The 27,409-nt window shown below is 48.2% G+C and overlaps 1 protein-coding gene across 2 annotated transcripts in view; it reads left to right on the top strand.

Annotated features, from left to right (window-relative positions):
* The window catches only part of TCERG1 (transcription elongation regulator 1), a 1,289,229-nt gene that overhangs the window by 616,754 nt on the left and 645,066 nt on the right, over positions 1 to 27,409 (top strand). For both annotated transcript variants that reach the window (XM_069652440.1, XM_069652439.1), the window contains one exon: positions 21,479 to 21,567. In XM_069652440.1, the coding sequence (XP_069508541.1) occupies positions 21,479 to 21,567 (89 nt within the window). The remainder of the gene's footprint in view (positions 1 to 21,478; positions 21,568 to 27,409) is intronic.

Genomic DNA, 27,409 nt, shown 5'->3' with positions numbered 1-27,409 from the left:
GACGACCCGGACATGCCGTCGTCAGCGAAGGCATTCCACGACGGCTTTGGCAGAATATTTGGGCCTTCCTCTACCCGAGGTTGAGCAGCCCGAGGAGGGGCTCTTGGCAGAAGTCCTCGCTCTGAGACCCCCTACCTAAACGGGTATCCCGATGCAGAAAGATGTCATGGCTTTGGCCAAAAAAGGGTGGCTCAAGCCACACTTGGCCCAACCTGTCAATCGGCACCTTGATGCCAAGTATAGACAGATGGAGGGGGATCCACTCTTGCTGTCGGCGCACCCTCAACCACATTCTTCGGTGATGGCTGAGGCATCACTCTACTCTAAGCCTCAGTCGTCCTTGGCCACCTCGTCTTCAACGCTGTTTGGCAAGGAGGAGAAAATCTTGGAGGCGTATGGGAAGAAACTGTACTCCGCCTCGCTGCACCTGCGTCAAGCCAACGTGGATGACATGCTGGCAGCTGTTAATCAGAGGCTTTGGCGGGAAACAGCTGACTTCCTTCCAGGACTTCCAGTGCAGAGCCAGGCACGCTTCAACGCGGGTCATGGAGAAGCTAAGCTGGTAGCGCAGGACATCATGGAGTCCACTGTGGCCCACATCGATACCTCTGGCCGGGCCATCTGCGTCGCCCAGGCTACTTAATTTAACCCTGAACGCATATTGGACCTTCCATTCGAGGGTAGCAACCTCTTTTACTCTACCACCAACGAGGAATTAGATAAAAGAACTGCAAGTCTTTATCCTAAACGAAGGCCACGCCCAAGGCGTACACCGAGGCGCATCAGTGCTCCGACAGGGGGGCGATCGTTCGGCGGGTTCTGAGGTCGAGACAGCCTGACTGCTCACCGAGTCAACACCGGCGCAAACAACTATACTTCAACAACTACCAGACTCCATTAATCAAGATTTTCAAAAAATACATTACATGCAACAACTACGCAGACGACACTCCAATCTACAAAATCGAAGACACACAAGCCGATCACTCAACCCTAGTAGAATGTCTAAAAGAAATCTATGATTTCATGAACGCCAACAACTTAAAAATCAACCCAGGATAGACGGAAATCATGATTACATCCAAAAACCAAAAGAACAGCTACATCCCCTGGTCGACGGAACTGCACCTACACCATCTCAGGTAGTAACTAATCTGGGAGTCCCAATGGACAACGCTCTAACCTTAAAACCACAAGTAAACGCGATAATTAAGAAATGCTTCTTCCTCCTTCACTTAACAAGAAGAATCCTACCTTTCCTCTCCTTCACCCACAAAAAACGGACCATCGTCGCCCTCATGTCAAGAATCCACTATGCAAACAGCCTCTAACTCGGGATGCCAGAACAACACCAGAAAAAAATTACAATGCATCCAAAATGCAGCAGCTAGACTCTTCCTCAAACTACCCAGAAGAGACCACATCACTCCAGCGCTAAAAATGCAAAAAACAAAATGCTACAATGGCTTCCAATCAAACACTGACATCACCACGGCCATGTATTACCTGAACAAACAGGGCGGCACCCACTGTCCATGACTTTCCAAACTTTTTCAGAACATATGGAAGTGGCTCACAAACACAAGATGTTCCTAATGTCTCAACGAGTTCCAGGGGAACTCAATCTTCTGGCAGATGTGCTCAGCAGAGACTTCCCACAGAGTACGAATGACGATTACACAAAGACATATCTCCAACGTCTTCGTAGAATGGGGCTTCCCAGAGATCGACTTGTTAGCAAATCTGGAGAAAGCACAATGCCCAGATTACACCTCTAGGTATCCCCAGAACCGCTCCAAGGGGAACCGTCTCTGGATAACGTGGTCATAAAAATGTGTTTACGCCCCCCCACCCCTTTGACTCACCCACCCCGACTCCCCTACTCAACAAGATACTACACAAGATGTACCAGGAACCAGTCACAATGATTTTGGTGTCCCCTATGTGGGCCCGCTAACCCTGGTTCTCGCATTCCATGGCAATGTCAGTCTCCCATCGAGGAAACTACCTTGCCCTTACAACATGCCATCACAGACTGGGGGGAGACACCACATCCATGCCTGCAAACTCTCAATTTAGTGGCCTGGCTCCTGAAGTCAGAGTTCGGTCACCTCCAGCTTCCTCCGAGATTAATGGACATACTTAGAGAAGCAAGAAAGCCTAACACCAGACATTGCTACTCCAATAAATGGAAGCGCTTCGTTATCGGGTGCAATTCCAAAAGCATCAATCCCATCGACTCCTCACCGACACACATGGTTTTATGCCTGATTCACCTTCTTGACTCAGGCCTGGTTTCTAATTCCCTGAAGGTCCACCTAGCCGCACTTTCACCTTATACTATGTCCCAGAAAAAGGTGTTGTGGTGGAAGATCCCAGTAATCAAGGCTTTTATTGAAGGGGTTAAAAGAAGTAATCCCCCTATTTCAAACCCAGCTCCCATATGGGACCTAAATGTGGTATTAACTAGAGTAATGGGATCTCCCTTTGATCCTATGCATAAGGCTAGCTACAAAGCACTCGCAACCGCCTTTTTAGTGGCAGTCACTTCAATAAGAAGAGCTGGTGAACTTCAGGCCCTTTCAGTTCAAGATCCATTTATCACAATTCACAAAGACCCGGTGGTTCTACGCACTCACCCACGGTTTGCGCCTAAATTAATTTCAAACTTCCATGTGAACCAATTAATAGAACTGCCCACCTTCTTCCAGAGCCCCACTAACGTGGCAGAAAGAAGCCTCCACACACTTGATGTGCGCAGGGCAGTCCTATATTATGTGGAAAAAAACGAAACCACTAAGGAAAATAAACCAGTTTTTCGTTTCAGTGGCAGCTGGTAGAGAAGGGGACCCTGTATCTATATCAGCCATCTCAAAGTGGATTGTAAATTGCATCAAGCTCTGCTACCCGCTTGCGAAGAGAGATCTGGCCTTCAAGCCTAGAGCACACTCTACTCTGAGCACTGGGGCTTCCATAGCATTCATTGCAAATGTTCCTCTCGAGTTCATTTGCAAAGCGGCAACCTGGAGTTCTGTACACACCTTTACAAAACACTACTGCCTAGATACTCACTCTAGGTCTGATTCTCAGATGGGACAAGCAGTACTAAGACATCTCTTTACTACTGTTCCTTCTCACATCCCACCACCAACGCTGGGTAATGCTCGGTAGTCGATGCACAGCATGTGATTCTAAGCAGATTCACAAGCATCAGAAGACCTTCATTACTTACCGTAATAGCATTTCTGATTGTATCTGCTTAGATTCACATGCACCTACCCTTCCTCCCCGCAGTAGAAGGAACATAGATATCTTACTACTTTCTCTCTAGCTGTACTCGCTCACAATTGTCATAAAGCTCCCTCATGGCAGAAAAAACACAACCAGATGGACGTCTGAGCGAGGGATTTTAGGTACACTAAACTGCACTACACGTCACGTTAGGGAATGGGTTACAAGCACGCCTATGTCAACGTCCCCTTTCAATTCTCGAAAGACAAGATGCAATACTCTGCGATTACCACTAGATATCTCACTATATGCACAGCATGTGAATTTAAGCAGATGCCAACATCAGAAATGATATAACAGTAAGTAATGCATGTCATATATTTATTATATTTTCACAAGAGATGTTTTCGCACATTAAAGCAAAAAACATAGGACGACTTGTTCTCTAGCATGGGGCCTGGCATGGATTCACATGCTCATAAATATTCCCCGTCGTCAGACTGGGAATCCTCAGTAAAAGAAATAACTGTTTCTTTTTCACTTACAAACTTTAATTTTCCTTTAAACCAATCAGTGTCCTCTGGGTCATACTGCCCCCATCCAATGACGGTCCTCTCTCTAAGCCCCTCCTCTGGCAGCCACCTTAAAATTGTTACTGCACTCTTCAGTGTTGGGAGTCTTCGAGTTTTCTCTGCAAGCTACTTTTAAGTTTTTTCGTGTTTTCGAGAGAAAAAGGTTCTATTTTTGTTCCAAAAGAGCCCTTGTTCTCTCTTCTCCATCTGCCGACAGCGGGGATCCGTTGTCAGTGAATTTCAGTGCCCCTCAAGGGCAAAGATCGTTGAAGATTCTAGAAGGCCATCGGGCCTACTTCTCACCCTCCAACCATGACGGAGGAGGAGGTAAAGTCCCCCTTCAAGCACTGCACCAAATGCAGGCTACGGAATGTGTTTGTGGAAGACCAGCTCTGCAATGCCTCGCCAGCATTGAAAATATGGACTATAAGGAGGTTGAGTGTGAGGTATGACTCAGGTTCTCCAAGAAAACGAATGACAGGCACAGTATATTGGCGGTGTGGCTGAAAGTCAGGGCCTCAGCCCCGTGCTCCGAGCAGGGTCATGCCTCACCCAGGACCAGCCGGTCAAAGGAGCGGTCTTCTAAGTCCTTTGACGGCACCTCATCCGTGGGGCCCAAGACAAGGCCAAGAACCGCAAGTCCGAGTCCACCGGGTTTGCTGCGGAAGCGGGTCCCAAGGTAGATGGGGCACGATCGACATCACCCTCCGTATCCATTGCTAGCAGCAATCGTGCACCTCCTCAAAGTAAATCTACCCCGGCTAAACTGCGGGAGAAGTCCGAGAAGCCGCCGACGGAGGAGAAGGTGGAACAGCCCATGCAAGCTGAGTAAGAATTGGTACAGTCCAACTGGTGTGGGACTACACAAGACTTACCATTTGGTATTAGGTAACCCACCTTTTAATGTATTTTTTTTTTTTATTTAATTTCTTTTATTTTCCAATTAACAACATAAATACATACAACATACAAACATACGAACATTCAGCTGGCATTTTGGCTTTTCGGCGGATTCTGCCGTGGGGTCATCGTCTTAAAGTGTCCAACAGCTTATCTTCCCTGTCTGTGGCTGCTTCCGCTAGCTGCCTCCGTGTCCATACAACGGTGTCTATTCTTCCATCCCTTGTGTCTCCCTGTCCTGGGCGCTCTGGTATCCCCCAGCCTCCTCCGGATCCTCCTCGTCGGTTTCCTCTCCTTCTCGTCCAAATAGATTCTGCACTAGGGAGTTCCATGCCGCTATTTTCCCAGCCGTTTCCCCTTCCCCTCTTTGCACTGCTCTGATCCACACCGCAGTCTCCGCCAGTGTCCACTTTTGGAGGTCTGCCCACCATGCTTCTATGGTCAGGCCTCCTCCAGATTTCCAGGACATGGCTATCCTCCTTTTGGCTAATATACATATCAAGTCTTTCATTTTTGCTAGATGCACTCTGTCCCTGCCTCCTCGAGGGAAGAGGCCCAGCAGGTACCATTCGGGGTGCTCCATCTGTATCTGAAGGCCGCTTTTCGCTATTTTGGTCCTGATGCCTTCCCAGAACGTCTGTATCACCGGCATATCCAAAACATGTGCACCATGTCTGCCTCCTCCGTCGAGCACCGTGGGCACCCGCTGGGGTCACCTCCGCGTATCACGTTCATCCTCTTAGGTGTGAGGTACGCCCTGTGCGTCACGTACAACTGGGTCTGTTTGAACCTTGCGTTCCTGGACACTGTTTTGGGGTATCTCAGCACCCTGTTCCATTCATGGTCGCTGAGTGGCCTATGGAGTTCTTCTTCCCAACTTTGTTTTATGTGTAGTTCTTGTTCTGTGTGAGGTCTCAGCATCTGCTCGTATAGTCTGGAGGTCGTGTGTGTCCCCTCAGAAATGTCATACCACATGTCCAACGCACCTGCCGGTTCTTCTAGGTCTTCCCATTCTGGCCATCTATCTTTAATTCTGAGGATTAGTCTATTATACAGAATGAATTGGCCCTCGTGTATTTCGTATTCTTCCCTCATCTCTTGGAAGTCTGCCCATCTCCCCTCTCTTCTCATATCTCCGATTTGCGCTACCCCCTTGGCTTCCCATTGTGTTCGGAACGCAGCCAACAAGCTCATGTCTGTGTCCACCAGGCCCGCCAGGGGTATTTGCGCTGAGTAGGGGTCCTTCGTCCCCTGCAGCTTCCATGCTCTCCACCACAATCTCACTGCTAGATTTAGCATGTACGGTAAAGTCCTGAGCAGGGGTTTGTCCAGCCACAGTATTTCCCTCAGGTAATGTGTTTCCAGCGCGGGCTGGAAGTTGGTTTTGTCCATTGTTTCCTCCTCCCCTAACCATTTGACCACAAATTGTAACTGCCCAGCCAGATAATACTTTTCAAAGTCCGGCAAACGAATGCCTCCTCCCTCGTAGTCTCTCTGTAGAGTGCTCATTGCAACCCTGTTTCTCCCCCCTGCCCATAGGTAGTTTCTTGCTATTGTGTTTAGGTTCGTGAAGAATGCCCTGGGAATGTTATATGGGATGTTGGTGAAAAAGTACAACAGGCGTGGAAGTACTATCATTTTCAAGAGGGCGGCCCTGCCTATCATCCCCAGTGGGAGTGTTCTCCAGAAGGCCATGCATTTTCGTGTTGTGTCCAGGGCTGCTTGCGTGTTGTGTCGGTGAGTGTCTGCAATGTCATGGTGGACCTCTATCCCCAAATATTTGAAGGATTGTGGCGCCCATGTTAGGCCCACTTCTGGGAGTCTCTCCGGGGGGGCCCCGTCTCAGATCTGCCAGGGGGAAGATCTGGGACTTCTCTTTATTTATTGCTATGCCTGAGAGTCTGGTGTATGCTCCTATTGCTTCCAAGAGGCAGGGCAGGTTAGTGCGGGGGTTTTCTACGAACAATAACATATCGTCCGCGTAAAGCGAGATTTGATGGAGCACCCCGTCCACCTCAATCCCCGTGTCTCCATATTCTGCTCTAAGGAAGACCGCCAGTGGCTCCAGGGCCAGGATATATAACATTGGCGATAGTGGGCACCCTTGTTTCGTTCCTCTATAGATCCTCCATTCCTTTGAAATATATCTCCGTCTTAACCCTGGCCCTGGGCTCACTATACAGTAGTCTGATCCACCTGAGGAACCCTTCGCCAATGCCGAAGTGGGCGAGGACCCTCATCATCCACCCCCAATTCACCGAATCAAATGCTTTGACAGCGTCAAGAGACACTATCGCACGTTCTCCCCGTCCCTGGTTCGTTCTATCTATCACGTGGTGTAGTCTACGGAGGTTCCATGATGTGTTCCGCCCAGGAACGTAACCTGTTTGATCAGGGTGTATCAATGTGGGGATCACCCGCTTCAGACGGTTGGCTAGAGCCGCTGTTAGTATCTTAACGTCCTGATTTATAAGGGAAATTGGCCTGTATGCCGTGCACCTTGTGGGTAGCTTCCCTGGCTTAAGGATCGGGACGATGGTTGACTCCGACTTGCTGGCCGGTAATCGTGCACTTTCATATGCATCTAGGTATGTCTCCAGTAACCTTGGGGTGATAGTGTCTTTGAACTTTTTATAGAACTCTCCTGGGAGTCCGTCCGGGCCCGGGGACTTGCCTGTGGGAAGCTCTGCTATTGTACCCGCTATCTCTTCCTCTGTGAGTGGGGCATCAAGCATTTGGGCCTGCTCTTCTGTTAACTTTGGCAACCTTATTTCTGCTAATGCATCGGTTATGTCCTCAGGGTCTACCACCGGGTTGGGGGCGTATAGTTCCTCGTAGAACTCCGCAAATAAATGATTGATGTGCTCTTGGCCCCCTCACCTCCTCCCCTGTCTCGTCTTCTATCACCGTAATGGGTTCCCTCTTATTTTCTTGCCTAGTGAGCCAGGCCAGGAGCCTACTGGGTTTGTCCCCCTCTGCGTGTAACCTTTGTAAATACCTCCCATAATTCAACCGTCCCAGCTTCTCCCAGAGTTCTATGCACCCCATTCTCAACTCCATCAGTTCCTCTGGCTCCTCCCCCGCTGCCTGCGCCCTCAGTTCCTCTATTCCGATCTGCTCTTCTAGGTCGTTGAGTTCTGCTATGGCCGCTCCCTTTAAACCGCCCATTTTACCGATCGCTGCCCCCCTTAATACCACCTTGAACGCATCCCAGAGTGTGGCATTACTCTCAACACTCCCTGTGTTGTGTTCAAAGTAATCATCTATTGCCCCCTGTAGGTGTTCTTGGAATTCTCCCTCGTCCAGAGCTTCTGCCCGGAGTCGCCACGTAGGTATCGGGGCTCTCCCCTGTGTATGTGCCCATGATGCCAGTATTGGAGCGTGGTCTGAGAGCGTTCGGGCTTTAATGCTAATTCCTGTGAATTCGTGTAGTGATTCAGTGCCCGTGAGTATGTAATCTATCCGTGTGAATGTTCCGTGGGGTGCACTGTAGCGTGTGTACCCTCTTCTCGCCCCGTGTACCTGTCTCCAGACGTCCGCCAGCTTCAGGTGATCTAGTGCCCTCTGTAGTTCCTTGGCTGGTGGTGCTGGCCTCCTGAGCTTGTCATCCGATCGATCCAGGAGCGGGTTCAGAGCGCAGTTGAAATCCCCGGCCCAGATGAACATTGTGTCTCTGTACTGGGCTAGTTTAGGTGTAAGTTTTCTGAAGTACTCTCTCGTGTTGTGATTTGGAGCATAGGTGTTCACTAGGCACACTTCCCTATTCTCCAGCATGCCATGCACTATCACCGTTCTTCCTTCTTGGTCGATCTCCTTTTTAATGAGTTGGAATGGCACTCCCGGGGCGATCCAAATCAGTACCCCTCTTGCATAGTTGGAATATGTGGCACTGTACACTTGCCCTCCCCATTTTTGATCGATCTTAGACTGCTTTTCTTTTGTCAGGTGCGTTTCTTGGAGCATTGCTATCTTGACCTTCATTTTGTTCAGCCAGGCGTAAACTCGCAGTCTCTTGATGTACGCGTTAAGGCCTCTCACGTTCCATGTTGCTATCATTAACTCATCCCGGCTCATGGGTGTTTGCAGTCCTGGCCTCGTCGTCCCATGGCCCTGTTTGTTTGCCCATTTCCCTGCTTCCATGTTCACTGCTGCTGACCGGGATCACCCGCGTGGGGCTCGCTCTCTTCTCCTCTTGTAGGCCCCGTCTCCTGGGTCCTTGTTGTGGTTCGCTCCAGTCACTGTGTGCTGGTGTCTCCCCATCATAGTCTTTAACCATTCCTTCAACGCCAATGCCATCTTCCGATTCTTCCTGTCTATCGATAACCTGAACTGTAACTAAAAAACAACGCACGCCCAGCCACCCTCCCCCTGCTCGGGCCTCGCCGCTTCTCCTGCCTTGCTCCTCTGGATGAGGCCGGCTTGCTGCAGCGTGATGCCTTAAAACTGGCTTCTGAACTCTCGATCGCACTTCTTGGGGGTGCGTCGTACTAGGCTAGTGCGGTTTGTTAGGGTTGGTTGCTCCCTTCATATTTATTGTCCTGTTCCTAACTTCTCATTTGTTTGATACTCTGCACCCTTGATTCTAATTATCTGCGGATTTCTCGCCCGGGCTGGGCTCTGCCTCTGTTAACGTTTTGCTGCTCCAGTTGGGGGATTCCTTGGGCATCCATCCACATATTTGCCTCTTCCGTGGACTCGAAGAAGTGCGTCTTCCCCTTGTGTATCGCCTTCAATTTAGCCGGAAACAGGAGCATGTATCGTATCTCTGCTTTTCTGAGGCGTTCCTTTGTGGGGCCGAACTGTTCCCTTTGTTTTTGGACTGTCATTGTGTAGTCCGTATATATGGTAATCTTGGATGAATTTCTGATAATCTCTCCTCCCCCCCTCGAGAACGCCAGTATCTTTTCTCTATCCTTAAAGTTCATAATTTTGGCGATCATGGCTCTGGGAGGGGCCCCCGGCTGGGGTTTTCGCATCAGTGCTCTGTGTGCCCGCTCCACCACAAAGCCTTGGGACAGGGTTCCAGCTCCGACCTCCTGTAGGAGCATATTCTCGATATATTCCGTGGGGTCGTTCCCTTCCGCCCCTTCCGGAACCCCGATTATGCGGATATTATTTCTCCTTGCCCTCCCTTCTGCGTCTTCTGCTCTCCTTTCCAAGATCTTGACTCTCTGGAGCACCTCCGTCAACTGGGTCCTCGTGGTGGCAGAGTCCGCTGTGTTCTGCTGTACCTGCTGCTCCGCTGTTGTCACTCTGTCCGCCAGGTTTCTCGCGTCCTGGCGAAGGAGGCCTACGTCCACCATGACCGTGTCCAATTTTTGTTCCAGAGATGCCTTCAGGGCCCCTATGGCCGTATCCATCGTCTTCTCAAGCGTCGCCTGTAGGGTGGCGATTGCCTCTAGGATTTGCCCATCTTTCCCTGGTGGGTGTGGGATGTTGGCCTCCACCAATGCTGTCTCCGATGAATTCGGCTGCCTATTGTCTGGTGCTTTGGCAAAGTGATCCATGCTGACTTGTTTCGTTTTCCCCTCCACCTTCTTGTTGGGCATACTCGCCGTGCGGGCCTTGGGTACTGCACTGCACTGGTTCTTGTCCGCTATCTGTGGCTTGTACACCGAGTCCGTGTGGGGTCCGGTTCTAGTTGGATGGGGGGTGCCCGTTGTGCTGTTCTCCTCCCGCCAGGGGTTCCCTGTGTTGTCGGGTGTTTCCACACGCCTCCCCGGGTGCCGTGCGGGCCTGCAGGCGCTCTCCTCACCTGCTAGCTGTTGGATCTCTCCGGTGCCCTGAGGTGGTCCGGCGGTGGTCCAGCGGAGAGCCGTCTCACCCCTCTGCTCTCTCCTGGGTCCCCAGTTCTCGTGCTAGCGAGGCTGGCAGCGGCTGGAGGTGACGCTGCTCTCGGCACGGATCTCCCTCGGCTTGCGGAGCTTGTTGCGTTCCCTCGGCGCCGCCTTCCCGCGACCGCGTCCTGTCGCCGCTGCTCTCCTCTCACCAGGCGCTCGCTGTTGCCGTTCCGCTGCCTGGGGGGTGTATCCTGCTCTCCTCAGCCGCCCCGCCGCGGCCCCTCTTCCTTCCTTCCTTCCTTCCTTCCCGGGTTTGCCGCTCCGAACTACAGCCTTTCGTAGTCTCCCACACTGGGTCTCTGGGCCGTTGGCTGTGTGTTAGCGGGCCGCCATCTTGCTTCCGATGCTCCGTGTGTTTGCTGCCGTTTTTCACCTCGTTCCCCAGTCCGGATCTCCCCAGGGCTTGGATCGGGTGGTCGGTGGATCTTCCTACACCCGTCGGTAAATTTTCCAGCCGAGTAAGTTAGTTTTAAAGCGGATTAAATCAGGATCGTTCGGGAGCTTCCCTTTCGTGCTCCTCACCGCATGGCCGCCTAGCCACGCCCCCGAGCCACCTTTTAATGTATGCCTGTGCTACACAAGTTGGTAGTGTGTGTGAGCAGCCAGGCTTACCTTAAGAGGGATAATGTGAGCTGTAGAGCTGTACAATGAAATCAGGAAACCCAAGTATCCATGTAAACACTTAGTTATAATAAATGTATTATATATTTATACACAAAGATATTTAAAGCATTCTTTAAAAAGCAGTAATTAGATGTAACATTAATTAAAGTTAGCATTCATTTCAATAAATGAACAATAAAGCATGTGAGTAATTCTTTCATATGTTGCACATTTTCCAGCACCCGGAGGTGACATCATTTCAGGTCAGTATAGCATTTATATAGTATCTCCTTTGCAATATTGAATTGTTTAAGGAAGGAAAGGTTTAGGTTAGATCAGAACAGACTGATGGGTTATAAGAACAGTGAGATTCTCTCAAATGGATGCAGGCAGTCCATTATCCCAGCATTAAAATGTTAAACATTTAAAACCTGTAAGGGAACAAGCACTGCCAAAGCTCATAGGTTCAGAAGGGAGGCCTTTAGGGAACCAGGACAGCCAAAGTCAATGGACAAAGTCAAAGTTCTGATGCTCTTCTTTGAAAATTGTTCGTAATGGTGAGTTTGTTAGGACTGCTTTTCTATATTGGGACAGGGACAACTCTGGTGAGCTGTAGCCAAACCAGTTCAGGTAGCAGTGACAGGCGCCTGGGCTAAGTTCTTCAGAGGTTCTGAGCTTGTAAAGGATCCACAATGAGTTCACACAATGGGAATCACAAATTACAGTTGGACAGGATGTATAAAAATACAATTATCATTTATTGTCCAAAACACACTATAGAAAAATGACTACTGGCAAGTGGAGTTATCACACAACACTAGCAACATAGATTACATATATACATTCACTTATCATAGGGCATAATATACATCACAAACTCCTGCAATGGAAAGGTAAGGTTATATTATGCAATTTAGGTTCCCAGAGTATGATCCATAACTTAGATTGTCCAGCCCCAAGTTGACTGGGGCCTTTTGCCCAATAGTTCAGGTAAAGTTCCACAGATTCTTTGAGGCAGGAGCAAATGCAGGTAGGGTATCTGGGGTCCAGTGAAGGATTCTAATTGTCAGAGTACAAGTTAAATTAGCTAACCGAAGTAGCCCCAACTTTCAGAAGTCTTGCGCAAGCAAGCAATGGCAAAGTCAATAGTGTTGGAATAAAGATTATTATAAGCCGATACACCTAAAATGGGAGTTTAGTGGTAGGTAAGAACCCACTGTAACTTAACCCTGTACTCCGATTCTTCCCAAGACTTGGCAGGTCGTTAGAAGAAGGTCCGAACTCGCTTTTCCCACCGGCAGTCCTCGATTTCAAAGGGTTTGCAGGTTCTAGCTTATCTCCGGTTGGTGTCTTTCACTGTTGCAAGGACTCTTGAATGACGAATGTAGCCAAACCTGATGCAGGTCACCTCTCAGGACTGGACTCTGGTCAGGTGAGCGATTTCGGACGGTGGTAACCGCAGTACTGCGACACAAAAGGACACAACTGCTGCGGTCAGACATTGCCCTCCTATCTCGGGTCCCCTTGATGCTAGAACGATGACATTTCGCAGAGGTGATTCCTGTAGGGCCAGCTGAGGATCTCCAAATTTCCAAGCCGAAACTCGGAACGGTGATGTTGGCAGCACGGTAGCCCAAAGTCTGAGCTGGTCTGCCACAGGAAGGTCCAGGGGCACTTCTGAAGACTCTTCTTTGCAGGGTACCGAGCAGACGTCTAGAATGGATATTTCCTCCACTCCCAGAGTCACAGCTCCTTCGCAGGACTGCTAAAAAATCTTCAGCAAGACAGCGCTCCTCCAGGAGAGCAGCAGAAGTTGGTAGCCAGGCCTCTTTCCGACGGACCTCCAGTTTCTTCGCAGGTCTCGCAGCTGGATAGAAGTCTTGGCTCCTTCAGTTTTCTCCAGGATCTCTGAAGAGTTGATGCAGGGGTCCCCTTCTTATTCTAAAAGCCAGGTAAGAGCAGCTGCCCTCAATAGCCAATGACAGAAGAAGCCCACACCCACACACCCCCTTGCAGTGGTCCAATCAGGACCACTGGCGGGAACACTCATGCATACCACTCAGACACACTGAAACCAGTTTGTGGATTGGGACCAGACGGTCCCAGCCCACATCCTGCCAGCAAACGCACACATCCCTCCACTAGCCCACCAAATGCTTCTGCTTTCCCGGGCACTGGAAGTTCTTCCAAGGATTTTCCTGGCCTCTCAAGCCATGAAGAAGGCTAAAGAACAAGATGGTAAAAGGACAAGCAGAAAAAAAAAATGTGGAACGGCTATATTTGGACACTAGCCAGTTAGTAGCCAAACATGGTAAAGCTAAAACAATATTACTCCTACGTCCCGGCCCCTTTCCTCCATACTTATGGGACTTCTCTCCATCCTGTGGGATGGGACCGGAGCACTTTGTAAAAAGCATCCAAATTTCTTTCAAAAATGTGTCCCTCCTCTCTTTCCTGCACGGAGCCCATCACGGGCCGTAACCCTGCCCACCTTGGCTCTGCCCCGCGCATCACCCATCAGTCCTTTTCTCTGCCCATCCTCTTTGTCTAGAGTGTTTGGGTCCGGAACACTGTTGGGACTCCTGTTTTTACTGTGACTCCCTTTCGGTCCGGGCACTTCAACGTCGGTTGGAGCGGTGGGAGGAGGTATTTGGATCCCCGGTGGGAGGACGCATTGGGTCTCATTGGGAGGCGTGGCAGACCATCACAGAAGACGGATGGGTCTTGTCAGTTGCTCGAGCGGGCTTCCGCTTACCTTTACCCCTACCCCACCCCTCAACCCTCCTTTTCAGCTGTCGGGCTCACCCTCCCTCAAGGCCGAGGTTCAGAAACTTCTGCTCCTGAGAGCTGTGGAACCTGTTCCCCTTGGGGAGTGGGGGGAGGGCTTCTACTCCCGGCTGTTTACGGTGCCCAAACCCAACCAGGCTGGCCTGCGCACCATCCTAGACCTTTCCCAGTTCAATCTTTCCCTACCCCAAGAGAAATTCAAGATGCTCACGCCCGGCCAGATTCGCTCCTCGTTGCAGGCGGGCGATTGGCTCAGTGTGGTGGATCTTCAAGACGCGTACATGCATATCCTGATTTGGAACCCACACAGGAGATACCTCTGTTTCTCTTTGGGAGAGGAGCGCTTCCTTTTTGGCCTCAGCTCGGCGCCACGTGTCTTCACGAAGATGATGTCGGTGATTGCGGCCTAACTTCGTCTCCAGGGTATCCATGAGTACCCGTATTTGGACGACTGGCTCGTATGCCGGGGTGCGCCCCGAGGCCTTCGTGCTACCGAACGGATGTTCGAGGCCCGCGCGAGTAAGGCTGTTACCGGACCCTGGTCCGAGGTCCCTCGTACAGAGGTTAAAGCTACCAACATTTCTGAGGGTCTGGCAAGGCCTTATCGGTGAAGGTTGTTTCTCACCGTTCCTGCTCTTGCGGCGACACCAGATCTATTGAGGGGGCTAAGAAGGGAAATTCTTCTTTTACCGGCAGCGCCGAGGTCCTTCCTGAGAAGGCTATTTTGGCAGTTGGTATGTCGCAGAAACATTCCAGGCCTCATAGTACCGGCTCTGCCGAGGTTCCTTATTTTAAGGCTAAAGTTAAGACCCCTAATCCATCGACGGGGACCCCTGCCTCACTTCCTCACGTGCCGCAGTTCCCCTTAGGTGATGACAAAATGGTGCCCGTTCCCGCCACAACCGCGGCGGCCATTTTGAACGCTACCCCTACAGCTTCGCCATCGGCCTCAGGTGTAGGGCTGGTTTCTCGGCGTTGTGCGCATCCTTATCAGTCAGTTAGTTTATGACCGGAATGCTGGGATACCCCTTCCGCACAATGTTTTGTTGCCTGCGGGGTGGGCACCTTTGGTTGATCTGTCCATCCAGAGGAGTGGGCCATGCTTCATGGCGTCTGGCTGCTTGCGGTGCACATCCCGGGCCAGCTGAATGTCACAGCGGATGCCCTCAGCCGGCGGACAGTGGTCAGCTACGAGTGGGAGTTGAAGGCGGAGGTCCTCTCATGGGACCTCTTCGCTACGGTGGTAAACAAGAAGCTTCCTCGGTATGCCTCAAGGCTGAGAGTCTCCTCTCTGGGGGATGCTCTCGAGATTCCATGGCACAACATGAGAGCTTACGCCTTCCCGCCTCTTCCTCTAGTTCATCGAGCAATTGGGAAGCGGAAGAACTCTGTGAACTGTTCCCTTCTGCTCATGGCCCCGTGGTGGCCAGCCAGTTTTTTGGTTCTCAGAACTTCAACACCTGTCGGTGTTTCCGCTGATCAGGTTACCAGTAACCCCAGATCTTCTTCATCAAGGGGAACAGCAGATGTGGCACCCCTCCCCACAATCGCTTAGCTTGGCGGCATGGTGCCCGAGTTCAAGTTTTGGAGCTTTTTAACTTGTCTACGGATAACATGCGTATTATCCAGGCAGCCAGGGAACCCTCAACCAGTTCCCAATACAGGAGTAAATGGCTCAGGTTCTGTCGTTGGTGTTTGGAAAAGCAGTTGGACCCATGGGTGGCTACGATTGACACGGGGCTGTCCTTCGTGTCCTCCCTAGCAGAGTCGGGTGTTTACGTTCTGTCATGCAGAACTTACCTTTCAGCGGTTTCCGCTTATCTTGCTGTAGACCAATGCTCTTATTCTCTGAGTAACCCAGTGGTTAAGAGGCATTTTGCAGGCTTGACCCGCCTCTACCCTCCGGTTCGTAGTTCGCACCCGCCTGGGGACCTAAATGTAGTCCTGACGGCGCTGTGCCATAAACCCTTTGAGCCAATGGCTACGGTTGACCTCAAGTACGTGTCCTTTCTGGTAGCCGTTACGTCAGCGAGGAGAGTGAGTGAGCTCCAGGCATTGTCGGTGGAGCACCCTTTCTTGGTCTTTCACAAGGACAAGGTAGTCCTTGGGACGAACCCAGCTTTCCTACCAAAGGTAGTGACCGAATTCCATCTGAATCAGTCGATTTCCCTTCTGTTCTTTTTTCCGAACCCTGCCTCGGAGGTGGAAGGGGTACTACACTGCCTGGATGTCCGAAGAGCTCTTAGGTTCTACCTGGACAGGACTTCCGAGCTTCGGAGCTCTTCCCAACTGTTTGTGACCTTCGGTAAGCCTCAGGGCAGGCCGGCGTCTAAGGCGTCTATTTCCAGATGGATTACCGATTGTATCACGGAATCTTTCACCGTCCAAAAGCTGAAACCTCCTAAAGGTATCCATGCACACCTGGTGCGAGGCAAGACAGCTGCGGTTGCTTTTCAGAAGTATGTTCCCTGGGAGTCCATCGCTAAAGCGGCTACTTGGGTCTCCCCATCTGCTTTCTGTAAGCATTACTGCCTCGATATGAGCTCTAGAGCTGACGCTCAGTTCGGCCAGGCTGTGCTGAAGAACCTGTTTCAGTAAGGGGTATTTCCATCCACCCATAGTTCCTGTAAGGAGTGCTTGGGAATCTCCCATAAGTATGGAGGAAAGGGGACAGGACGTAGGAGTATTACCAGGTTACTCACCGTAGTGACCACCTTATTCCTAGTCCATAGTCCCCTTTCCTCCATACACCCGCCCGCCGTCCCCTCGAATAAGGTTCCTCTGTTATTGCTAATGGGTCTTTGACCCTGCGATAGAAAAGGACTGATGGGTGATGCGTGGGGCGGAGCCAAGGTGGGCGGGGTTACGGCCGCGTGCCGGGCCCCGCGCAGGAAAGAGAGGAGGGACACATTTTTGAAAAAAATGTGGATGTTTTTTACAAAGTGCTCCGGTCCCGTCCCACAGGACGGAGAGATGTCCCATAAGTATGGAGGAAAGGGGACTATGGACTAGGAGTAAGGTGGTCACTACGGTGAGTAACCTGGTAAGTCGCAAAAAGTGGGCACAAGTCACTGCTGCCACCAGCTTATCCTTTTAGCACACCTAGAGTAACCAAAAATCCTCAGTGTGTTCGTCTAGGGCAAAACAAAAAGTGTACCCCATTGTACTGCAGTGTAAGCAGCACTGTACAATGATAGTTTCCACAAGTGATACAAAGTAACCAAAAGGAATAACACAGTAACACGACTAAGAGAAACAAAGTTTCCCAGTACTGACAGCCTGAAGGACATGTCAGTTTCCCCATAACCTATGAGCAAAAGCCAGTGTAGTGAAGCTTAAGTCACAAAAACCTTGCTTTTTATGCAAGTTCCCATTCATTCACTGCACTCGGCTGTCAATCACACAGCAGGGTGGCTGTTCTTTCAGGACAGCCAGCCGGAATTTTGGAACTGGTTTCATTCAGACACACCTACAGACAAAGAACAGGGAAGTGTCAGGACCTTGCCTCACTTCCTGCCTTTTCAGACACACTGGAGCCTGGTGTGATGCTGGAAATGCATTGGAGGGGCAGGGCCTCCCTGTCCTGTAGTTCTTTTTCATTTGTGTTCTGTATGGTTTTCTGCCCAGGAGTCCATGTGGGACTCCTGGCAGTGCAGCTCTTCCTATTTTTGGTTTGGTGTACAGACCCATGCGATACCCTTATGGCACCCATTGGTCGGGGTGCAACCCTGTGCACCTAGTATATGTTTTTGAGCACCTGTGTGTGGCCCACAGAGCAGGGTATGGGCTGGTGGCAGCTCCATGCTGAACTTGACAGGTGCTCTGAGTATCCTCCATTTGGGATAACCAGGCCCTGCCATATGAATCAGTTGATTCCTGATAGGAAACAAGATGGCCCCTTTGGCCTCTTGCTTTCTATTCCCTGTTACCTTGTTTTCCCAAAGACCTGGGGAGCCCTGACTCTGTCCCTTCCCCCTGACTGGCTGTTGGGTGGAAGTTTCATATATGGTATTGTAGAGAAGTCCAGGCCAGACGGGCTGGAGCCTTCCCAGTGACTGTATGTTGTGAGTACACCCTGTGGGTGGGACCTGGGTGAATGGAGTGTGAGACCAATATGCACTTCCTGTTGTGGATGTCTGGTTTCTAGTATGAAATACAATGACTGAGACAGCCCTGCCCGAAACTGATATGAATGCAGTGTTAAATAGCTGGGTACTTGTCCCAATACACATTCCTTGTTTTGAGTGTCTGAGAGGGAGGAGGATGGCCTGAATGCACTTTATGCCTGATTGGCTGATAGACTGCTGAATGCCCTTCTGAGTAATAAGTTGCCGGAGTGTGACCAAGCAGAATGAATGAGAGATCAACAGTACATCTGGGGGCCTCTCACTGCTAGAATTTGTTCAGAAGCTGAAGTAGAAACTGACATTGAAACTGAAGCTGAATCTCGAAGCCGAGCCCCAAGAAGAAGGTTGACTGTTACCCTCACCGCAATCTGAAAGCCGCTGTGACGTCGAGACTGATCCAAAAGAGGCCCTGGTTATGCATCCTCTAAGCTGTCATGATGCCAACCCCAGGGGACCCAGACCAGCAACCCCAGAAGCAGGCATCCAGTTACCCCAAGCAAGCCCAACAACCCCTGCTAGGGGCTATTTGGGTGCAGTCCTGGCGTCTATGGCGCCAGGCTCATGGAGTGTCGGCGCCAGGCTCATAGATTGAAACTTACCTGATGCAGACCATGCTGCAAGAGCTCCAAGCCTAAAGAGGCTTGGAAGGGACTACTTTACTTGGGGACCATTTTTTTACTCGGGTGGGGAGGAATACTTACCTGGGACTACTTTGGAGGCTATTTAAACCACGCCCGAAGAGCAGCACACGCTTCGCGTTATTCTGCATCCAGCAGCGTAACGCTCACCGTGCCTGCGAATCTGCATCCATCTTCTGCCACGCCCGCCTCAAGCCTGGAGCTCCGAGAAAGAAGGAGAAAAGGTTAGGACAAGAGCAATACCTTTGATCCTTACCTGAATCTCCGATCCACTGCGCCTTCGGGCTGGAAGAGAAGTTATTTTATGCGTGTCGCCTTGCCTGCTGCAGCGCCGCTCTGAACTCACCGGCCTTCACAGCATCTTCGCATACCACTGCATCCTTCTGCATGTTCCCGCCGCACTCCGGCACCTAAGGGGAACACAAGAACAGCAAGGTGAGCCAAGGGAATAAACAGAGGCAATATTACTTACCCCTATAGACTTACCTGATTTTACCACCGAGGGTACTATACCTCATCACGGGTCGGCGAAGCTTCCACAGCGTTCTCGCCGAACCCCGGCCCCTAAGGGGAAACAAAAGGACAGCAAGGTGAAACAAAAGGACAAACAAGGGGAACCCTCCTCTCCGCAATAGACTTACCTGATTTTACCGCCGGAGGCATTATTCCCCGAGACTTCATACTATCTCTCAGCGCCTGAATAAGGGAGAAAGCAACAGGTTAGATACTGACTTTATTTTATCGAAGTGAGTTGGATGATACAAATCCTTACCTGAATATTACCGGTTGCCACGAGGAATTCATCGCTAAGGTCAAGATGCAACCTGCAAGGAATCGGACAAGAGTGCAAGTCAGACATTTGAACTCTTACGAACTGCATACTTACGGCGTCTTGCCGGCAGAGTCAAAATTGTTCTGGAACTCGCCAATTCCTTCGAGCCAGTGAAGCAACTGATTATCTACGCGCCCCTGCGCTCAATGCAGGATGGAGAGCTCATCTTTCCAAACCATCAGGTGAGATTATAAGAAGGGACACCAAAGGTGACTAGAGGGAAGGACAGCGGGGGTGGGAGGGATTTACGCTCAACTCCACGGGTGGTTATTTCCCTTTCTCCATTTACAGAAGAATATTCCTACGGGCCAAGCAGACCAAGCTAGGTGGGCCAGTCCAGACCGTCATCTCGGCACTACGCGTCACATTGGTGGAGACCGCAGCAGTCCAGTTCAGATCGACGCCCCTGTGGGAGCCAGGTGAGCATAACATAAGCTCCCTGGAAGTCAGACCGTCAACAGGCTGCTGACCGGAGACGGGGGCTGCCAAGGAGAACGAAGATAAGCACCGGATATTCCGTCCACCGTCGTCGACCAGGGTTCGCAAGTTTGTTATAACCGCTGGAGGCCCGTCGAAGCTGTGTTGCCCAGAATCGGGGACCGCTTGACGCCGTGCCATAGACGACCGAAGATGCACGGTCCATTGATTAAGACATTTAATTCCCAGACGCGCTCGTGCACACCGCCGACTGCCTTATCCCACCGGAGAAGGCCATGCCGTCGACGCGCCGAGGAGCATCCGCCGGTGGGTTTCCTGCCACACAAAGACTGTAGAGACGCCGGACGACTTGACGCCTTTGCTGGGCCCGAGTTCTTCACAAACTCTTTGCGGTCCTGAACTATTGACATTGAGGTTCCCCTGCACGCCTCTTCCTTGCAGGACGTCTTCGACCCGTCATCGACAAGCACCGCCAGGACCGAAGATGCCGCCTCGACACAGAGTTCACTTTGTTCGAGGGATCTCGACGATCCAATGCTCCTGCTTTAAAAGGAGCTGCTCAAGAAGGATCCGTTGACGACTTGCTGTCGAACTCTGCTATTCCAGGTACATTGAGGTGGTGGAAACATTGTAGAAGGAAATGAGACTAATTGAACAATACATGGACTGGGCTTGTAGTATATCTTAATTTTACAGGTTGTCCAGGTGGGGTTGGGGGAGGGCGATTTCCGCACAGAGTTGCGACTTAGTAGCTAAAGTACTATTCTGCCAATTGTTCTAACAAACTGCTTTTCCTCCTATGTCTATTTTTGGTTACCTTTAATAAGTGATTTGTGTGACATTTAACCAGAGTACAGTTGATGCAATTTAATGAAATCTGATCATTGTGGTGCCACTTAGAACAGTATATATTTGCCATTGTAGATTAACTGAGCGCAAAGTGAGTTATTGGGATTGTGTATATAACCTTGAACCTTTATTATATAAAGACTGTGTTTTAACTAATACAGTGTGTAGATGTTCCTTTGTGTGGGCTTGGGGACTACACTGTACTTAAGAACCAGCCTGCAAAACCTCCTGAGAAGCTATGCCGTGATTGCTCGTCCATTGCTACCAACAATAGAGAATCTTGGCTGGGGTCCTCTGTGCCTCTCCTCTACCATATGGAGAGCAGGAGTACAGAGACCACCCTCCAGTCTTTACAACCTGTCTAAAGCATGCACTGTTAATTCCATTGAAACTACTTGCCATATCAAGCACTACGTATGTCGAAAGTTTTTTCTTCTTCTCGGAATTCCTATGAGGGCACCATAATTGTGCCTAGAGGGACAGATCACCTAAAGTAGATCATCAGGTTTGTTGGTACAGTATCCACCTGAGTAACACATGTTGTGGTGCAAGGAATCCTTCTCTATTATGTCTCACGTGCAGTCTGGTTACCTAAATTGTATACTTTTTTAGATCCTTGAACAATGAATTTGGTTGCTTTTAATCATATCTCTTCTTCCAGGAACCAAAAGAGGAGGAAATGACAGAGGAGGAAAAGGCTGCTCAGAAAGCAAAGCCAGTGGCTACAACCGCCATCCCTGGCACTCCATGGTATTTATCATCACTAGAGCATGTTTCATGTACACTGTAATTTCCGTGCCCTCCAGTAAGTGCGTTATTACATATCTTTGCTAAGCCTTGTTAGAAAGCAAAAATGTGTGTATCAATTAAAAAAGCTAAGGTATTCTGTTTTTATTGCAGTTAATACATTTGGCTGACCAGCATAGTGACCATCCTTACGAATTGCCCAAGATAAGGGGACCATATACCTCCATTTGCGTTACAAAATCAGACTGATACTTGCAAATTGGAACTATTATACAGGGCTTTCCAACCTGATAGCCATTCTACTTTAATGAAACTCCATCCATGTGCTAACTGGAATTCGACATTTAATCTGATGAAGAACTTTAATATTTTTTGTTCTTGTTTGCAAGTACATTATGCACTTTAATAAATACCAATTTGTGCGTGTATGTTTATTTTACGTACCTGAAGTTACAATTTGCTTTCTACTTTTAAAGGAAGTGAAATAGTCACACATTCAATATCGTTTCTGGTGCCTTGTGCCAATGCATACAGGTTGGAGCTCAGCCCTGATTGTGTGCATGTGACTGTGCTATGCGACCTTAACTTCCCAGGAACGATCCCAAAGCTTTAATTGCCCAAGCTATTTAGGAAATGTTTGTAACTTAAGCTGTTTTTGTATGACTTTTTTCCGCCTTGCCAGACAATCTAATAAAGATATTCGATAATATGGAATTGCATTTGTTAGTCTGTAGGATGTGGTGTTCATTAAATAGTAATCACAAAATAAGAATGACTCCGTAATTATTGCGCCAACATTTTCACTGTTGATTTGGTTTTATTATGGAACAAATATTAATGTTTTTCAGTTTAATCCAACTTGGTTTGTTGTAATTATATTGCAAGCCCCAGTGAGACACGTGTTTCGGCTTAATAAACCCTTTTTCAAATCTGGGCTAATTCTGAAATACCATAAAGTGTCCACCAATTCATGGTTCCCCCAAACACATTAATAAGTAGAACATTATACATCAATTATGAAAATTCATAAAAATGCGTAATTGAGACAGAGAATAAGGATGGGCACAAGCGAGGAAAACATGGGTGGTAGAACAAAACAAATTTAAATGCAATTATTCATGCACAAGTATGGATATCAATTGCATATATTAAATGATTAGCCTGCTGTGGATTCCATGGTCATTAGTCATATTATCTTAAGTCTGCGATCTTGCGTTCGTGATCCGCTCGATCGCATTCACATTATACGAGGTCAATTGAAAAAACACACAACTTAGTAATAATTTCAGCCTCATAATAGGTTTATGGTATTAATACGAGCAAAAAGGCAGTACAATTCGCTTACCTCGAACAGATCCCAGTCTCCGCATTGACTCCGAAATCGTTGTGTAGGACGCCATCAGCATCTTGGAAACCATAGTTATAGCGGTTTCCATGGCGACCCAGCGTCTCTCCACCATTTTACTTAGTTACTCACACGTTGCCATATCAACCCCGTGTTGATGGCCAATGTACTTTGACTGCTCAATTGCGTGCAATTATTACGAATCGGTATCACTAGTAAAAGTAATAGCTGGTTTAATAATCTTGGCTCATGCAAGTCCACTGTATTTAATCGGGTCAAACGAACGGGGACGCCTTGCTCATCGTTGTTTAGGATGCCGTCGCCATCTTGGAAACCATAGTTGTGGCGGTTTCCATGGCGACCCGGCGTCTCCGCCATTTTGGTTACTTAGTTACTCACGCGTTGCCATATCAACCCCGTGTTCATGGCCAATGTACTTAATGACTGCTCGATTACGTGCAATTATTCAGAATTGGTATCATTAGTAAAAGTGATAGCTGGTTTACTAATAATGACTCGTGCAAGTCCACTATATTTAACCGCGTCAAACGAACAGGGACGCCTACATCACCGTTGCAAATATTGTTATAAAACTTACTTTAGCCGTGCTGCGATTTATTTCAATTTTAAGGTGCTCAATTATATTGCATTACTTTTACTAATGATACCAGTTCTGAATAATTGCACGTAATCGAGCAGTTATTAAGTACATTGCCCATGAACACGGGGTTGATATGGCAACGCGTGAGTAACTAAGTAACCAAAATGCCGGAGACACGCCGGGTCACCATGGAAACCGCTACAACTATGGTTTCCAAGATGGCGACGGCGTCCTAAACGACGATGAGCAAGGCGTCCCTGTTCGTTTGTCCCGATTAAATACAATGGACTTGCATGAGTCAAGATTATTAAACCAGCTATTACTTTTACTAGTGATACCGATTCATAATAATTGCACGCAATCGAGCAGTCATAAAGTACATTGGCCATCAACACGGGGTTGATATGGCAACGCGTGAGTAACTAAGTAACCAAAATAGCAGAGACGCGCCAGGTCGCCATGGAAACCGCTATAACTATGGTTTCCAAGATGCCGATGGCGTCCTACACAACGATTTCGGAGCCAACGCTTTTTCGCTCGTATTAATACCATAAACCTATTATGAGGCTGAAATTATTACGAAGTTGTGTGTTTTTTCAATTGCCCTCGTATAATGTGTACGCGATCGAGCGGATCACGAACGCAAGATCGCAGACTTAAGATAATACAACTAATGACCATGGAATCCACGGCAGGCTAATCATTTAATGTATGCAATTGATAATCATATTCGGCCTAGACCAAGGGTTAGTGACAATTTCTTTTAATACAATTTGGCAGGAAGAAAGTTTGTGATATAAACCAATAGAGAATTCATAACAACCACATTGAGCGAATATATATACTTTGTATACAACCGTGGTAAGTCACCCGTTACTTTTAATAATCCTCAACCTTAATTTAAGAAGGCATTATTTGGCATAGATTACTAATAGAATGTTTTTTCTCTCTCTACTTTATTTTGTTTTATTTGTGTTTCATTGTTTTATGTTTTTGGATTTGCCTAATTTATTCTTGTCCACTACGTATTTTGGATTTGGATTGGTTTTCCTTCTTATCTCTTTTTCTACCTTCCGGTCCATACTTGTGCAAGAATAATTGCATTTAAATTTGTTTTGTTCTACCACCCATGTTTTCCTCCCTTGTACCCATCCTTATTCTCTGTCTCAATCACGCATTTTTATGAATTTTCTTAATTGATGTATAATGTTCTACTTATTAATGTGTTTGGGGGAACCATGAATTGGTGGACACTTTATGGTATTTCAGAATTAGCCCAGATTTGAAAAAGGCTTTATTAAGCCGAAACACGTGTCTCACTGGGGCTTGCAATATAATTACAACGAACCAAGTTGGATTAAACTGAAAAACATTAATATTTGTTCCATAATAAAACCAAATCAACTGTGAAAATTTTGACGCAATAATTACAGTGTCATTCTTATTTTGTCATTCAATGTTAAACGGTTTAGGGCTTTTTTACCGTTGACTCTGTTTGATTACCATAAGAATTGTCGCAATTCAAGTAAGCAAAACTTGATTTTGTAGTTGCTCAATGTAAGAGGACAATTAAGGATTTGCCCATAAAATTAGTTAGACTACAAAAGCCATACCTTTTAAGCTTCATTAAATAGTATCAGCTTTGTGGGTGGTACTCCTTTTATGCTACTTAGCAGAACAAACCGAAATACACTGGCAGTGTTGTTATCCGGCACTGCATTTACCTGTAGGTTCTCTTAATAATTGTCACTGTTATCATAGTACTTTTTTCTTTAGTTAAGTGCTGGAAAACCGAGATTCTGAATGGCATGGAAGAAAGCCAGTACATTCTGTTAAATGGACCTTTTGTCCAGTTTTCAGCTTCCCGAAATCTCCCCCTCCCCCCTTTCATCACAACATTCGGTTATCCAGCATATTTTGTTTTTCAACATCATTGGATTCCCATTCATGCATATTTTTTTATTTAACAACAGTTTGCATTTGTCTTTTTTGCATCATCCCTTTCCTTCGTTTGCTGAGTATTAAATGAAGCCCCTTGCTTTGTATGAATTTCTTTTCCAAGTTTCCCAAAATTCAATTGATTAAACATTTCACAATAAACATTAAATGCATAACTCACTAATGGAGGTTTTGACCATATTATAATCCAGTTAATATGGTACTAAGTGGGACTATAATATGCAAATAGGAGTGTGGAACTATAATATGCATATAACAAGAGTCAAGTATACTGATTTTTATTATTTCAGTTCAGACTGGTGTGTTTTTGTCACTACTGTTAGGACAAAAGTTCTCTTTTGCAACTTTCCCCTCCATTGATTTCAATGGGACATCCTTTTTTGATCGTTTTTGAACTTTAACTTTTTGAAGGAAAGTAACACCTTCCACTTTGCTTCCCTTGCCTTTTGCTCATTTTATGGAGAAAATGACTTCACCCCGAGACTGTCACTACTGATAAAATGTTTCTCTTTTGGACTCCTGTATGATGTATTTTGCACATTGCACCTTACAGTGCAGTGCAACAAGGATACTGAGTATTCCTGGAACTTTTGATATTAAGGGTTTTTGGGTACTTTTTATGTGCCCAAGGCAGGTCATACATTGGTGCCAGAGCGTCTGCTGCTGGGTAGATGTGAAACCAGTAGTTGTCCCTGATTGGACAACTACTGGCTTTTTTGAATGTGGCAGGTCCTTTCCATTGGTGGGCTTCGACTTGCTTCCAGTTCCAGGAAGAGGCAGACTTCAGATCTATGTTGGTGCCATTAATGCTTTGACGAATTGCAGCCTGATGATGACCCGAGGAAAACCTTTGCGTTGGACCAGCATCCTCTCCAGTGACTGGCCCGTTGAAGCCCTGCTCCTTTGCAAGATCTTAAGATACTTGTTGGTGCTTCAGCCATTTGACTAGTTGGACCAACTAGTCTCGACGCCTACTCAAGGTTGCATGCCGCAAGCTGCTTCTGAGGTTTCCTGGACTGACCAACTCCGTCCTGGGCTACCTCGCCAGTGGCGGGGTCGTTCCATGTTCAAGCCAGGGACTGTGGAGGGCACCACCTTGTGCCATAAATCTCTTCCTGCCGAAATGTCAGCGTTCTTGCATCGAAGGAGGCTGAGCTGGAGCTGCTTCTGTGACTGCATCTGGAAGATCGCCTGTCGCTGCCTACAAGTGGTCACCATCGCTGGGACGCCTTTGCAGCCATCCTGTGAAGTGTCCTGAAGGAGTCTGCACTGCAACAGCCTGCATTCTACAATGCTCTGGTATTGCATCTTGCAGTTGGACCCGACTGGAAGAAGCACTTGGACCCCTTACCCCTGGGTACCCCTCAACCAAACAAAGGATGGAACATGGTGTCCCTAGGAACGCCCAGGCGATCCACTGTGTGACCTGAGAAAATCTGAGTATGGGGATAAGTAAACTTAACTGTTCCTGTGCCCCCTGCCTACATAGGATAACCTTGGGTGCAACACCCTGTGTCTCCTTAATCCCTCTTTACTTACATTTGGTCATCAAACCTGTGCCAGTATCCTACCCCTGAACTCGCCTTGGGATTAGAAGAGAATTTACATGTTTTTAGACAAATACTTATTTCACTTTAAAATATTTTTAAACCGTTTGAAATAACCACCACACACACATTGCATGCTTTTAGAAAACATCTTCCTTGAGACATCTGTATTGGAATGTGACTTTTGGGCATACTGCCCTCAGCCAATGACTGCCCTCTCCCTAAGCCCCTCCTCAGGCAGCCATCTTCAGATTTTTAACGCACGTTCAAGTGTTGGGTGGCCATGCGTTTCGCTCTTAGAGCTCTTCTGCATCTTCTTTTACTTTTTTGAAAGGAAAACTCTGTTTTCGGTCTATCGCGCCTGTGTGCTCCATCGATTATCCTTCCGATTAA

The sequence above is a fragment of the Ambystoma mexicanum genome, chromosome 3p (assembly GCF_040938575.1).
Source record: "Ambystoma mexicanum isolate Mex_15411 chromosome 3p, UKY_AmexF1_1, whole genome shotgun sequence".
Lineage (NCBI taxonomy): Eukaryota > Metazoa > Chordata > Amphibia > Caudata > Ambystomatidae > Ambystoma > Ambystoma mexicanum.
Note: the sequence above shows the minus strand (reverse complement) of the source record. Positions and strands in the feature narration are given on the sequence as shown.